This window comes from Megalobrama amblycephala, linkage group LG4 (genome assembly GCF_018812025.1).
Source record: "Megalobrama amblycephala isolate DHTTF-2021 linkage group LG4, ASM1881202v1, whole genome shotgun sequence".
NCBI lineage: Eukaryota > Metazoa > Chordata > Actinopteri > Cypriniformes > Xenocyprididae > Megalobrama > Megalobrama amblycephala.
In genome coordinates, this window is record NC_063047.1 from 26,448,428 (window position 1) to 26,464,831 (window position 16,404).

The 16,404-nt window shown below is 37.6% G+C and overlaps 1 protein-coding gene across 1 annotated transcript; it reads right to left on the reverse strand.

The window, feature by feature from the left end:
• Window positions 1–19: 19 nt before the first annotated feature.
• On the reverse strand, window positions 20–16,093 carry ube3b (ubiquitin protein ligase E3B). Its single transcript, XM_048188628.1, has 27 exons — window positions 15,837–16,093; window positions 15,154–15,250; window positions 14,749–14,923; window positions 14,255–14,372; window positions 14,061–14,120; window positions 13,359–13,463; window positions 13,082–13,178; window positions 12,915–13,000; window positions 12,448–12,530; window positions 12,221–12,326; window positions 12,006–12,126; window positions 11,643–11,820; window positions 11,361–11,530; window positions 10,617–10,784; window positions 10,080–10,251; window positions 9,873–9,991; window positions 9,552–9,666; window positions 9,272–9,371; window positions 8,978–9,097; window positions 8,524–8,700; window positions 8,157–8,405; window positions 6,762–6,827; window positions 6,597–6,655; window positions 6,170–6,352; window positions 3,132–3,243; window positions 2,965–3,057; window positions 20–2,876 (listed from the first exon to the last, which is right to left on the reverse strand). The coding sequence occupies exons 3-27, from the start codon at window positions 14,907–14,909 to the stop codon at window positions 2,685–2,687; spliced, it is 3,210 nt and encodes a 1,069-aa protein (XP_048044585.1). The 5' UTR covers window positions 14,910–14,923; window positions 15,154–15,250; window positions 15,837–16,093; the 3' UTR covers window positions 20–2,684.
• Between the last annotated feature and the right edge of the window lie 311 nt (window positions 16,094–16,404).

Here is a 16,404-nt window from a genome sequence, read left to right on the forward strand (position 1 = left end):
TAAATGACAGTGGACATTCTTTGTTGTTTAGTAAAGTTTTTAGATTTGGATATTCAAATGTTTTACATGGTTGATTGACAAATTAAGTCTACATTTTACAGAAGAAATCTTACTGTACATATGGATAACTTTACAATGCCATTGCTTTTGTAATATACTGCGTATATAACAACCTGCAGTTCATGTAGTGCAACCAAATTCAAAAGACACTTCTTCATCAAGCAAATGAATAGAAACCAGACACTTTAAAGGTTGTTGCATCCCTATCCAAGAGAGAGAAAGCAAGATTCTATGACATCATGAAATTCAGGTGAGTCATTTCACCATACATAGCAGGGTCCATAAAGACTCTTCATTAACGTGAATATTTTTGCATTTACAGCATTATGCCAAACACATTCCTCATCCACAACACCAACCAGAGCACTTGAACATCTTTCAAAGGGAATAGCATGTTAATGTCAGTTCATTTAAATACCAAACTCTGCTATGGGACACAGCCTAAGCCCTTGTGCATTAGGACAATACATTTATAACTTAAAATTAACAGCAACACATACAAAAAAAAAAAAAAAAAAAAAAAAATAGATCTTAAAGCCATTTTTCACATCTACAAATGTCCAGAAGATACTTTCATGCCTTGATTTATGAAGAGCTGGGAGAGGGGGGCAGACAGATTATGGCAGGTTAACTATAATTTTGCATATACTGCATACAAAGGGAAGAGGGTTTGCATATATATTCTGGAATAACTACAGCCGTTTACGACTTTTAAATCACATGAAGAAATGTCCAGGTCATAATTCACCCCAAAATCAAAAGAAAACAAAATAATACAACTATATTTTGCATGAACAAAATAAAGCCTTACTAAATATAAGCACTACATCCCAAAATATTATCTGGATACAATGACTTAATAAAAATGTATTTATTGTAGTACAACAAATACTACCATGATGTATACTTAAAACTGTAAAATTTCAATTTAATAAAAAGAATACACATACAAATAATTAATAATTTGTTTTAATAATATATATTTTCTTGATGGTCAATTTAAATCTTGATGTACCTAAAAATAGGCTTCACTTTCTTTTTGCAAAACATATTTTCTGAATGTTTTTCTTTTAGATTTTAGTTGGGGGATGAACCAGAAATTTCTTAACAGATTGACCCTAACCTTCTTTATGACAATGCAAAAAAGAAATACAACATAAACAGCAGGCTTTGACCTGTGTGACACGGACATGGAATCGTCTGAATCATTCAGTGACATCATGCAAAGGGAGATTTTTTTTTTCTTTTCTTTTTTGTCCACTTGGAATAACAATTCACGATATTCCATTGAGCCCATTGACCTTTCAGAGAAGTCACTGTAACACTCTCCCTTTAAGAAAAAAAGTCCCTACAAGAGCTGGTTTGATAGCTAGTCGTCCTCACTATGGCTTAATTCCAGTATACACCGCAAAGAAGGGCAGAGAGTTAGTGGGAGATGACAGGGAGAGCGATTTGTCATGTGATGATTGGTTACTTCCGAGCTGGAGTACAATTCCTTTTAGTGGTTTCATTCTTGCCTGTATTAGTTTGTCATTAAGACAGCGTTAGAGATGAAAAGCATGAGCAGAATAATGAGTATAATAAAATGAGCAAAAAGAAATGCCACCATGACATTAGGCCAATGATGCATTCTGGGTCGGGGCCCTGTAGTGTATACCATGAGAAAGCAGGAAAGGAGAGTTGTATCTCTGCAGGGACATCTCTTATCTGACATACTGCTGGCTCTGCCTCACTGAAGTCAATCAACAGTGCTGGATTTCCTCTCAACGCTCTTTCCTCAAGTCCAGCAGAAGTTTAGTGCGCTATGGGTTTGAAAGCATTTGCCGTACAAACAGGCAAAAGCCTCTTTTGTGTCTTCAGTTGCATGGCTTGCATTGCGTTAGTATTGCTTTCCACGGACACGGAGACCTGAGAGACAACGCTGAACTGTTTCTGCAGATCTTACATCTGTACATCCACCATTGTATCTGCTGTAACTTTAAAAGGAGGTTTAGGAGTGTTCATCAACAAATGGGCACAGTGATTAGAAGCCAATGAGGACCAAACTAAATTTAGTTTTGGAGTTACTTTGGATGCACAAACTGAGTTCAGTTTCTCGGTCTCGACTGACAGGTTTCGCTCAAGTAGGGGTCAGAAGAATCCTGACTTGATGACATTAAATTGAGCTGGTTTAAAACTGATTGTATAAGGCGTTTGGAGCTCTTTTGGCTTCAAATGCTGAGAATAAAGAACATGACACTAAATATGGATCTTCAAGTGGTTCAAAAAGTTCTCTGAAGGTAATGTTTGTACACTAATATACTTCTATGGTTGAGCTCCTCAAAGAGTCTCTGACTTGATACGTTTAGCTCAGTTCTACTAGTTTTAGAAGTTAGTTTCTTCATTCACTTTCCATTTGTTGGACAAGACAGAGTAGACATTGATGGAAAAATTGAGCTTGAGCAACTCAAGGTCAAGAGCCTTAATTGAAGGCCACAATGCCGATGAAGCAGGATTGTAATCTTCTAATGTCTCCTGCTTCAATCTCTGTATGGCCACCTTTAACAGTTAGGCCACCGCCAGTCTTGTTGATGTTTATGTTTGTAGATGTTTGTGTTTGTACATGTAGAATAAACCAGCATGGGTTATGAAAGCTCAAAGCCAGTGTTCATGCTGATTGCGTAGCGGAGTTTGTCTCTGAGTATGCTCTTCTTGCTGTAGTTGGGCAGCTTGAGCAGGTTGAAACAAGTGGAGGATGTAGGAAGGCGACCGCCTGGCTCCTTTTTACGGATGGTGAAAAATCCACGGAGAACACTGCCTAGAGTGTCACCTGTGTCCTGCATACACAATCAAACAAAAAAGAAAGATGAAACAACAAGATCTTTGCAGTACAGCGTATGGATTAAGATGCTGAAATAATCTAACCTGATCGTCAGATACTTCCACACAGCGGATGGAGAAAGGAGGTTTGAGGTAGGCAAAACCGAGCAGAGGAGGTCGTGAGCAGCTGGTGACAAACTGTCATGAAACAGCCACTTAATAGACGGCAATAAACATTTGAAATAACTCCTTTAAGATTTGATAAGTATTACCTTCAGGAACATGGCTCTCTCCTCAGGGGAGAAGTCACTGGAGAGAATGTCCCAGAGCCAAAGAATGACTCTGTGGCTGCTATGGAAACCTCCATAGTACACAGTGTGCTTCCTGGAAGACAGAGAAAATTACATGCATTGCAACCTTTTTATGACTGTTCTTCACAGCATGTGACTATTAGGGCTACATGTGGACATCAATTTCTGCGATGATTGTGGGAAAGATCCGCACAGTGGATATAAATGTGGTGAAATAAGGATATTTCAACAAATGTGTAGAAACAAAACTTGATTTAAATTAGAAGGCCAGAGACCAGAATCACCACATACAGTAGCTAGCTTTGGCGTAACACTCAGAGAACATTTAAAACAATAACAATTTAAAGAATTATTTCAGAATAAAATCTGCAACATAGTAGGTGGTGGTATTGTACTTTAAAGGGATAGTTCACCCCAAAATTATCCCATGATTTACTAACCCTCAAGCCATCCTAGGTGTTTATGACTATCTTTTTTCAGACAAACACAATCTGAGTTTAAAAAAAAAAAAAAAAATATCCTGGCTCTTCCAAGCTTTATAATGCTAGTGAATGGGGCTCAAGATTTTGAAGGCCAAAAAAGCACATCCATCCATCCAGCTCCAGGGGGTTAATAAAGGCCTTCTGAAGCAAAGCGATGGGTTTTTGTAAGAAAAATAGCCATATTTAAAACTTTAAAAACTATAATAACTGACTTTTGGCAAAAGCCATATGCAAGTCTAGTTCTGGGGGAAGAGTGACCTCTGACCCAACGCATGACGTATTGATGAACATGGAAGCGCAGAGGATAGAGCCATACAAAACACTGTTGATGAATTAAAAGTCTAAAACTAAAAAAAAAAAAAAAAAAAGATTTTAAGAGAAATATCAGAAGATTTCAATATAAGAATAGGTTGAGTTTGTTGCCCAGTCCTATTTGTTTTAACCAAGAGAGGCGTCTACTCTCACCCAAGCTTACGCTACTCCTACATTCAACGTCATGCGTCGGGTCAGAGGTCACTCTTGCACCGGAATTCGACTTGTGTATGGCCATTGCCAGAAGCAAGTTATTATAGTTTATAAAATTTTAAATATGGATATTTTTCTTACACAAACGCATCGCTTCACTTCAGAAAGCCTAACCTCCAGCTGTATGGATTACTTTTATGATGAATGGATGTGCTTTTTGGGCTTCAAAATCTTGAGCCCCATTGACTACCATTATAAAGCTTGGAAGAGCCAGGATATTTTTAATATAACTCTGATCACGGGCGGACTGGCCATCTGGCATACCGGGCACTTTCCCGGTGGGCCGACGGTCGCCGACCGCAAAAAAAAAATAAATAAATAAATTATCTTGGCCCATGAAAGTGGTAGGCCTAGATCGGCGGCCCAATGCTTTTTCAATTGACACTGGGCTGCTGGCCAAAAACACTTTAGTCAAAAATATCACATAGGCTAGTTTTTTTTTCCTTCTGACAGACACGGCTCATGAAACATGTAGCTCAGCGGCCCATTGGTTGTTTTCTTGATTGACACTGGTCTGGCCCAATCATATCTTTGAACAGCACCATCTATAGGATTTCTGCCTACATGCAGTTTCAGTGTGATCATGGAGAAGAAACGCAAAGGAGGTGCAGAGAAGCTGCGTGAGAGAAAAAAAACGCTGCCAAATGTGTCAAATTGTCACAAATGTTTTTGGCAGTAGCAGAAGGGGCGTAAATCGCGGGGGGGACAGGGGGGTCAGGACCCCCCCATCTGAGTGCTGTCCCCCCCCCAAAAAAATATAATTAATAACCACGCAATACAAACGCAAATGGGCGTTTTAAGTTTAGAAACATTTTGAGTCACCCCTCCCTTGCCTCACAGTGGTTTGGTCAACCGCGCACGTCACACTCGCTTGTGTGTAGATTCTGCAGAAGTCCGGCGGCACCGGCGGGAGAGAACAGTTCTACAGACAGATGAGTTCCAGTAAGTCGGCTGTCAAGGCTATTTTATTCAAAAACATCGGATGAAGTGATTATTTTCTCTTTAATGCTGACGGTGCTGAGTAATTAGTCATAACAACAACAACAAAAAAAAGATGATAACTGATGATTTTTCCTGTGAGTCCGCTATTTTAGCGATTATAATGTTACCTAGCTTGTTTACCATAGCTTGTTGGATATAAGTCACCCACACCAACAACAATTAACATTGTGATAAGAATATGTAAACTGTAATAAGGCTAATAGATTTACTGTTGTGTGTTGGGTTATGCTCAGTGTGTATTCATCGTATTTTGGTGACTTGGTTGTAAACAACTTCAAAAAAATAAATAAATAAAAAAAATAAATTGTCAATCTAGGACAAGTTTGCAAAGAAAAACCACGGTAAAGCAGGCAGTGTAATGCAAAAACACAATCTGTATGAACGGCTTTGAATTCTGATTGGCATCTATCATAAAAGTGTAGGTAGAAGTTCCACACAAAATCACATCAGAGGAGATAACAGATGAAATCAAGACACTCTACATATACAAGATAAAAGTTAACTCGCCAGTGAGGGAGTTGTTCCGTAAAAAAAAAAAAAAACAAAAAAACAAGGTGTTACACAACCCAGTGTTCAGGAAATGCTGGCCAACAGTATTTCTGGTACGGTTTTGTACAGTTATGGTTACGAACTCTCTCTTTACCTCCCTACACATTTATTTTTATTATTTTGAGTGAGATTCATGGGCCAACAAGAGACAAAATAATATCATTATTGTGAAGCCTTTTGGCCACAATAATTGTGTAGTGAAAATCTGATATTGTGAAAGCCCTATTTCAGACCAAATTTCATTGCCTAGCAATACAGGCAATCAAAAATAAAAAAGGGGTGTCTGCGCAATGAAGGTGTGATGCATTAGATGCTTCCAGCCTTGTCGACTATAGAGAGCAATTTAGGTTTAATGCAGTGCATCATTCTTAGTTTGTATTACAAATCAGCAAACTGATAAGCAAAACCCTTCAAGGCCAGAGTTAAAAACAGCAGGTTTACTTGAGATCATCCAGGTCTATCTCAGCGTTGTCTCCAGAGATGAGCCTCTGGACTTCAGGGGTGGAGAACATGTGCAGCCACTCTGGGTTGATGATGCTGCGGAAGCCCCTGATGAATGCTGCGGTCTGCTCCTTGATCTGAGTGTGCATGCGGAAGTGGGCCATCAGGTGGATGTAGCTGATCCTGAAGGGTGGAAGAGGGGTTTAATGACAAAACATTCTTTTATTCTGTCCTATTCTAAGCTTGCAGATAAATTAAGCATTTGTCTGTGGCAGCAAATCCCTAATTGCTTTTTGAACCGCTCTGCTTCCAATACTATTTGTTTTTTCATCGGGTCATTTCTCCTTATTGTATTGAATGTGAATAGGAGGCAGCTCTGCCACAAAAATTTTATTTACACTTGACTGAAGAGACAAAATGGACTCACTTGTTTTCATTAGTGACAGGCATAGTCTTTCCACCAGGAATTAGCTCATGACAGACTAACTGTGAAGAGACAAAAAAAGGAAAATAGTATAAGAGAGAACAAGGAAAGCCAATAGTGTCACAAGAACCAACAAAGTAGGTTCAGCTGACAAAAAAAGTTGCTTACCTGCCCCATCACCTCTTCATCATAGGATAAAGTCAGACCCAGATCACTGACGTCCCCATCGTAACGCTGAAAAATCAAATTAATACACAGTCATGGATATTACTACACTTACAGTGAGAAAAGGCTAGTTTTCCATAATTTAATGGGAGGAGAGTACAACACAAAAGAAGTGATATTTAATTTTTTTAATGAAAATATTAAAAAAAAGTTATATATATACACTGAATAATCTATTGTAAAATATTTAGAAAATTAAATATTTAAAAACCAAAGGCGATGTGAAAAAGCTAAACGAATCTCAATCAAATGGTCCTTTTACACCAAGAGCAAAACAAATATGAAACAAATCCTGAATCTGAATGAATCGTGCTGAAAGAAAACTGCTGCGCTATCATTCTGCTGTTTAAAAATGTATCAATTTCACCTTGAAATCTTCACATTTTCATTTGTAAGGAGTTCTATAACAGATACAATATTATTAACGGTAGATTAACGGTATTTAAGAGTAACAGATTTCGGGAACCACTACTGCTGCAGCTGTTCACCATAGTGTATATTTGGGTAACATTAAAGTAATTGTGTCAGTGATTTTTGGACACCTTTCACACGTACTTATATGTGCTCGCGTGTGTGCAATGATGTGCAAGGGTTCAACTACTTGATATGTAATAAAGTTAATTTTTCATTCATCATTTATTTTTCATTCATCACTTTTATTAATTTTTCATTCATCACTTTTAGTTAATTTTTCATTCATCACTTTTATTTTAAATCACACTGGACATCAAGAAATTTCAAGGGTGATATTCAAAATCCAATCACATTTCAAACCTTGAAAACATAGTGGTTAAAATCAAGCATTTTCCAAACTGTACAAATACTATAATATAGGGCTGCAACAATAAATCGATGCTTCTCGATTCGTGGATCAATTCTGAGATTTTCAAAAATTCCGAATCGATTCTGAGCTTAGTTTTTAACAGCAGATGACGCTCTAGGCTAGTTTTTAACCATACGCTCAAATGCTCACGAAGAAGAGCGCTCATGTATTCGGCTGAGTCTGAGAATGTACTTGCATGTACTTTTATGATGCAAAATTAATGTAAACAGCTCACTGGAAATACCCTTGTAATTCACTTCAACCTTTTCGAACTTCATGAATGATTATTTTATAGAAGGTTCAAATGGTGTGTGTAAGGAATTGGAAGCAAGCAGAGTATGGCTGTTTCTAAAGCACGCAGTGCCATATGCTATTAAAAACTAAGCTCGGAACCGATTCGAGAGAGAATCGCGATTCGTTTGGAAAATCTCAGAATCGATCAAAAATCATTTCTCGATTTGCGATGAATCAATTTATTTTCCCAGCCCTACTACAATAGTCACGTTGGCACCGACCTTGATAGAGGTGAGGTTTTTGTAGAACTCTGAGTCGAGGGAGGGCAGCTCATCTATCGAGCTGTAGAAAGTGCTGTGATGGTGACCTAGAACCTGACTGAGGAAAAAAGAGGCAAAAGGCACGTCCACCACAATGCCTTCATACATGGCCTTTCCCAGCATCTTTCCAACAAATTCAAACAGCTGAAGGTGGTTCTCATGGATGCTGGAGGTTGGGGAGGGGTATAATCTCTCATTCCCACTTGTGGTCTGAAAGAGAGAGAAAAAATATGAAGTGGAGGTTTATTGGTGAAGTAAGGAAGGTCTTATAAGGATTGTTTGGGTGAACTGCTCGCAGTCGTTTGGCCTAAGAGAGAGCAGTGTGTACCTTAAATAGATTGAGCGCTGGGTTGAAAACCTTCTTGATGATCTCTTCTAAAAACTCTTTAAACACACCATCCTGGTCAATTCCAGCCTCATCCACTCCTAAATCATTCACAAACTTCACTCGGATCACTCCTTTAATGGAATTGACAGGTAGACGCCGCAGCTGATCATAACCATCCTATGAAGAGTAACGAACAGAAAGAGATTATTACTATTATCATTATTATCATCCTGCATTTATATTTATACATTTGGCAGACACTTTCATCCAAAGCGACTCACGTTGCATTCAAGGTATACATTTTATTAATTCATCCGTTCCCTGGAAAACGAACCCATGACTTTGGTGTCATGCTCTACTATTTGAGCTACAGGAAAGCTAATAGGCATAAAACATGTCATATAGGCATTGTGTATGTTTTAATCCATCAAATGAATGACAAAGCATCCATTACCTCCAACATGCGTGAGCGTCGAATGGTTATATGGGTCACATGGGGAGAGGCGGAGCTTGTTTCCACCAATCCAAGAGTCTCTTTCTCTTTTGTCACAATGTTCCGGAACAGCAGCACCCTCTGTGAAAAAAACACATCTGTAAATTTCACATGTTGTGTTTAAAAAAAATATTATTTGGTCAATCTAAATTGGATTCTCTGTCTCAGAAAATGGAAATTGAATGTTTGTATGATACAATCCACTGTGGCACTGATGAACATTAGCAATTTTCCTGCTTTGAGTTTGGTTCTCACATTTTTGTGTGGGATGACATGAGGAATGTATTGAAGTAGCAGCTGTGCTCTTCTTTTGCCTTTCTCCAGCTCCTGGAACAACAGGCTGGGCTTCAGGTCTCTGTATTAGACATACAGAGAAAATAAAAAGGAAATGAGACCTAATTTGTTGGCTGGTGCATTTATTTTTCCCCTACATGAGAATAATAATCTCAGCAATTTGATTTGAATGGACCCTAACCCCAACTCTAAAGTAAAACCAGAGAGTAATCTGGCTCAGTGATATGTAAGAGTGACACACTTGCGGAGCCAGTGATCTTCAGGCGTGAATCTCCTGCGACAGTCCCGCTCATACAGAACCATCAGCCAGCCATGAACACTGTGGAATAAGTCCAACTTCTCCCCTTTGGCATTCTCTGAAACAAATTAATGACCACAGTCACTACAGAAAGCACATTATCACTGGCTCCATATGCAGATGGCTCAAAACAACTGTGGTTTATCAAAATGAAACTGCAACCACAAGAAATGAGTGGAGAAAAAGACTGGACAAAAGAAAGCATAAACATAAAAAGTCCATTGTTGCAAAAACAAACACATGGGCTAAATAATACCTGCTTACCTAAAATACCATCCCAGATCATCTTGTACACAAATGTGTTGAGAAAAGAGGAGATGGTGACTAACTCTTCCATTTTAAAAGAAATCTGTTCCTCATACACCTCTATGTCATCCAGAATCCTGTAATATAATTCACAGAACAACATGCACATTCATAGAATAAATGCAAAGTAGAAGCACTGTCACCAGTGAACTATACAACTCTTACGTGATGAGATGTCTGGAACAGTCACAGAAGAGCATCAGCATGGCCAGGAGCTGTTTGGACTCTTCCGTGTCATTATTGAGACACTCCATGAAGAGTCGTAGTCCTCCCTGAGGGCCAAGCTCACAAATAAATGCCCACAGCTTAGGCAGCAGTTCATCCAGATACGTCAGTCCTGGAAACAGAGTTTAATTAGAAACCATAAAATCAAGATTAACAATAATATCAAACTAAATTATTTTGATATTAAATATTTAAAAGACCAAGAATGTTTTGTTGTACTTGCCAATACTACAGTGGTCTTGGACCTACCCTACCCTACAAACAACTATTTTTCTGCAAAAGTGTCTGATAAAAGCATAAACAGCTTTTCCAGGATCTGGAAACAAGGTGAGCTGTACTCAAACTGTTAGAGCATGTGCATTAACCTCTGACTCTAACAGAATACAATACATTACGAAGAGATAAAACTGAAGTGTTTGCTTGAGTAAATGTGTGTAAACAGCACTGACTACATAAACGGTTTCATATGAAAAGTACCTGTGAGAATCTGCAGGCGGATTTGTGTGAGTGTGGTGAGAGCCGTCTGATACAACACACAAATACTGCACACCTTCTGGACCTCAGCTGAATCCACACGCTTTCCCCCGACCGGTTTCAGGATGTTCCGCACAGATGCAGACTTTTGGAACGCTCTCTTGAACAGATCTAACCATGAAGAGAGTTTAACAAAGGATCCTCAGTGAAAACAGGATGAATACAGACTTGATGACACAAGCGATCACACTGTTTACTTTTTATCCTTTGTTTAAAACAAAAAGGAGTGGTTATATTAAAATAAATAAATAAAATAATTATAAATAATTAATTTACATAATCAAAATACTCTTCATGTCTTACAGTTTTTATTACCAATTAATAGGGGTGTGACGAGATCTCGTGTCACTAAAATGTGACAAGATTTCTCGTCGAGGCGAAAAGTAGTCTCGTGATATTGCCATGACAGAGTGTTAGGATGATTAGGAAAGAATATGCCAACGCTACGTTTACATTACGCCTCCACTGTCGTTTTGCTTTGTATTTAAGTAAAAAGCATTTAATTAAGTTGGATAACGGCCGCCGCTGCTCCATACTCACAGAGTATGCGCGATCGAGAAAGTGAAAGTAAACGCGAGCGCGCATTCAAACGCGATGTCAATACCCCGCATCAAACTCCCTGATGCATGCAAATATCTCTCAATATGAAAGCTATTTTAGGCTGGGCAGTGCAGTTGTGTTTCTCACTTTTGACAGGCAGGTTATTCTGTAATGAGCTTGGCTGAGGAGGGGGTGGTGGTGTGGGATCTTGAGTTTCTAGCTTTTTGCTGAGAACATCACAGAAGAGAGTGCAGATCACTGGAACTCCCCACAAACACTGTAACTGTTTTGTTACCAACGGCATAGACTCATTAAGCCTGGAGAGACAGCAAAGAGAGAGAGACAAAGTGAAAGATGGCTTAATACAATGGCACAACAGAGAAATCCAGAAACAATGTGCTTTATTTTGTCAATATAACATTGACATACCCATAGTCAACAGTCTGAGAGAACCAGCCCAACACTGGGTGCCAGTGTGTGAGATTGGATTTCTTCTGAGACACATATCTCTGACAGTATGACAACATATCTGTCAGATCCTTGACAAAGTGACCAGCTTCCTGCTCTAGAACTTTTACGTTAAAGTATCCCAGCTGAATGAGGTTACCTGGAAACAAAACATAAAAGAGATGAGAGAAATGATCTAGGATTTACAAACTAAGAGCGAAGACAGCCCAGCAGTACAAGCATCTTAATCTTAAGTATTGATTCTTAGCTCTCTATTCACCAGTCCACCATTGTTCTCCAAATCGAATACACACAAAAAAGTGTGTATAAAGCACACATGCTTACCAAGTAAGCACAGAGTGTGGCTTCCCTCCAGACACACACAGATATCCAAACACTGCTCCTCTCGGCTTAAAAACAAGACAAACTTGCGAAAGAGGTCATGGGTCTGCATGGTGACCATACACTGCAAGGAGCACAAATTCAGATTAATTTGAAGATCTTTAAGATGTGTGTGCAAATGAGGTGTTTTTATCCTTTTGTATGCGTTTGTTTCTTACATCTGGAGTGAGTGTGTTGAGGTGCGAGATGAACGCCGGAACAGACATGATGTGAAGGAGGAAAGACCTCAGCAGGTTGTCTGAGAAATGTGCAGCGACAACTGGCCTGAAACACACAAGGACCAAAAGCTCATCACATTATCTGCAACTTCACAGAAATAGAGCTACTGATGTAATCAGACCGAGAGATGTCTCAGAGAGCAAACCCAGTTCTCATGGCAACCGACCTGAGTGACAGCGTAAAAATGGCCGTGAGGGTTCCTTTGGAAAGGGAAGGTCTGGATCTTGCCAATCCATTTGTAAGTAGAATCTGCAAAATGCAAAGATGCTTCTAATGTCAAAATGTTTGAATAAGCTTTTAATAAGTTTTTATTTTAATCAGATAACATAATTTGCTGAATAATTGTTTGAATTAATTGCATATACACTTCTGCTCAAATTTTGGGGTCAGTAATGAAATTAACACTTTCATTCAGGAAGAATGCATTAAATTGATTAAAAGTAACAGTAAAGAATTTAACATTGTAACAAAAGATATTCTATTTCTTTTGAACTTTCTATTCATTAAAGCATCCTGGAAAAAATGTATCATCGTTTCAACACTTGAGCATAATTGATTTGAACATTGATAATAAGAAATGTTATCTTTACAGACAAAACAAAAATTCTGATTGGCTGTTTGTATGAGCAGTACCTGAAGAACAGAGTAGAAGCCCTTCTGATTGAGATGTCCCATGATGTTCTCACAAATCCTGTTTAAAGCAGGCTTGAGGGCCTCCCCTTAAAAAAAGACAGGAAATTAGGGTTCTACGTATTTTAGCTTGCAAATCATCTTACGAGCTCTTATTATGTGACACGAACCCTTTCCTCGGATGATTTTCCATGTCGATGTGTCAGTGAATGTTATCAGCATTGTCAGGTGCAGCGTCACCAATTTATTATCTTGCAGTATGTCAGGCTGCAGAGAAAAATGGAACACAGGAAACAAGCATTCATCAAGAAGCACTTCCTGACCTGTATGTACAGATAACTGACAGACTCAGAAATGAACAGCTTTGGATTCAGAATTGCCAGTATGGAACCTTAATGATGATTAATTCAAAAAGATAAAGCACTGATCATAAAGCACTAATATTACCTTCAGTTTTTTCAGAAATTCACAGGAAACCCAAAGAACATCTTTGATCTGTTTCAGCCAGGGGATGGTGAGATCTTTTGAAAGGGCCAGAGATACATACCATACCTAGAAAAACAATTGCTTGTCAAGACAATGCAAAAACGTGGAACTAATATAACTTAAGATAGGATAAAAGATGTTGTACTCACTGCTTGGTTGAAGGGTTAGTTCACCCAAAAATGAAAATAATGTCATTTATTACTCATCCTCATGTCGTTCCACACATGTAAGACCTTTGTTCATCTTCAGAAAACAAATTAAGATATTTCTGATGAAATCTGATGGCTAATGCCACTGAACTTCTCAAGATCTAGAAAGGTACTAAAAACATATTCAAAACAGTTCATGTGACTACAGTGGTTCAACCTTAATATTATAAAGTGACGAGAATACTTTTTGTGCACCAAAAAACCCCCCAAAATAACGACTTTTCAACACTATGAACTCACATGAACTGTTTTGAATATGTTTTGAGTACCTTTCTGGATCTTGAGAAGTTCGGTGGTATTGCTGTCTATGCAGGCCTCACTGAGCCTTCAGATTTCATCAAAAATATCTTAATTTGTGTTCTGAAGATGAACGAAGGTCTTACAGGTGTGGAACGACATGAGTAATAAATGACATTATTTTCAACTTTGGGTGAACTAACCCTTTAAGACTTACTTTAGGTTCATTCTCAACATCCATGCTACTTAGTATGATTCTACACAACTTCTCAAATCTCTGTTTAAGAGAAAAAAAACAATGCCATCATTATTAATATTCACAAAAAAAGTGTAAATAAAATGTAATTGTTCACCTGAATAAACAAATCTTAACTAAACAATCTAAATTTTAACAAGAATGGTGATGCTTACCAACTTATCTTCCTTGCTCAATATAAATAACAATTTTCTAGCAATTTTGAAGATGGATAATGCATTTCTTTTTGTTGAACCTGCATCACTGACTGCAATGAAGTCATCAACCTCTTTCCTGAAACAAAAAGTGAAAAAATCTATTCAATAGTCTAAAACTATTTAGAAATGTTAATTAAAAAAAAATCATAAAAGCATAAAATATTATTTAAATTAATTAATAAAAAATATAATGAGCCACAAAACACTGGCTCAAATAAACCAAGCTTTTTTTTAAAAAAAAAAATAGTATTCACATTATTCAACACAATAATACTTAATACTTCATACTGAAATAAACACTTTAATACTGAATTCTACACCTTTAATTTTCCTCTGTGAGGTTTCACTCCTCATTTTTACTCTTTTATCTTAGGCCAAGAAAGTCAGCAAAGGCATATGACTGTCTAGTACAGTTACAACTATTGTAAAAAACAGTTCATGTCAGCCCTAACCTGATTTCTCTTTGCAACCTGCAACGGCAGAGGAATCTTCTGACCAGAGCCTGGATTTGAGTGGCAGCTCTCTCTTTCTCCTTATAACCTTTCCGTTCCTCCCGTGCTATCCTGGCTTTATCCAGGAACTGAGATTTGGACGTTTGGGTAGCGGTGAACATGATTTCACTCTAAACTGTGGATTAAACTTTAAAATGTCATGGCCAGGAACAAAAATCTACATCACGGCTGAGAGCAAAAACAAAGTCAGAAGCTATGCGTGCAAGTACATAAGTGTAAAATTAGATTAATTTATATTCAAAGCATGGTAAATTAATAAAGAAAAGAATTAGAAATTATTGTCTCATTTACACTTTTAAATATGCAAGACCTCTATCTTACATAAACACACACACACACAATTACCTTTCCCTAATGTAGCAACTGGTAATGCTTCTGCTTCCACAGGTCACATAAATACTATCACATATTCACAGGTGTTGTTCTGCAGATCCATTGGACTCTACAGAAGAGAAGAGTAATTCGCTTTGATAAATTTTATTTAAGAAAATTAATAGTACTTTACAGTACAAAAGATCCATTGATTTAGGCATGCAAGTCATGAGTCGAAGAATTAAAATAAATAACATGATTTTGATTAATAATTACTCTGGAGATATGTTATAAACATATGGGAGATTTTACTTGACACATCAATCAGATCACAAAGCAGAAAGTGAAATCAAAGAGTATCTGACAGAATTATCAGACCAAAACTGAGTAGAGTCCTTATCATTTACTCGAAACATTGCTGTCAGTTTGCTTACACGATAGGATAAGCACTCAACTGAAACAATGTTCACACTAAAGGTTTAAATTAGTAGAAGATTTTGAAAAAAAAAAAAAAAAAAAAAACACAACGCAGTTCAAGTGAATTAAATGAAACCACAGAGACAATAACATTCACACTAGCTATCCAGCTAGCAAACACTAACACAGTTGCAACATTCAGCGAGCTGGCAACGCTTGGGAAATGTTGTCACTTGATAAACGTGTTTCAAATGAAATGTAAAGATAGTATTTACGTTATACACAAAGGTTTCATTTACCTGAGCGTTTGAGAATAAACGGAAAACTGGTGTAAACAAAAGAGCGACCCAAACCCCGCAGCTCTAATCCATTAACGGTGTAACCTCGTAATCCTTCCGGAGGAACATTTTTGTCATGACAATCCACTTTCACAAGAAATATGGATCGTACTTCTTAATCGTCGTAGTGCACTGATGTCGATTCATTGTTAAAGTGATATTACACTTTACTATTTTAACCATTTAACGAGTAATTTGAGAATTAGATCAGCGGGGAGCTGTTTTTTTTGTACTAACCCTTTGTGGAAGATTTGGCGGAACCCTTTGTGATACATTTGGGCTGCATTCGAAAGTGTTGATGTAGCGTGTTTGTTTGTTTGTTTGTATTAAATTTGCAGTAGAGGTAGACAGTCATAAAATATAAATCCATATAAACCGAAACAGAAAAATCAATTCTTTTTCATCTTATATCAAAAGTCAGCCATACATACATCAATTGTCACTTTTAATAACATACACATGTCTTAACAACTTTATGATTGTTCTTTATCGATTGAAAAAAATCAGTGAAAAAACTCATTGGAAAACA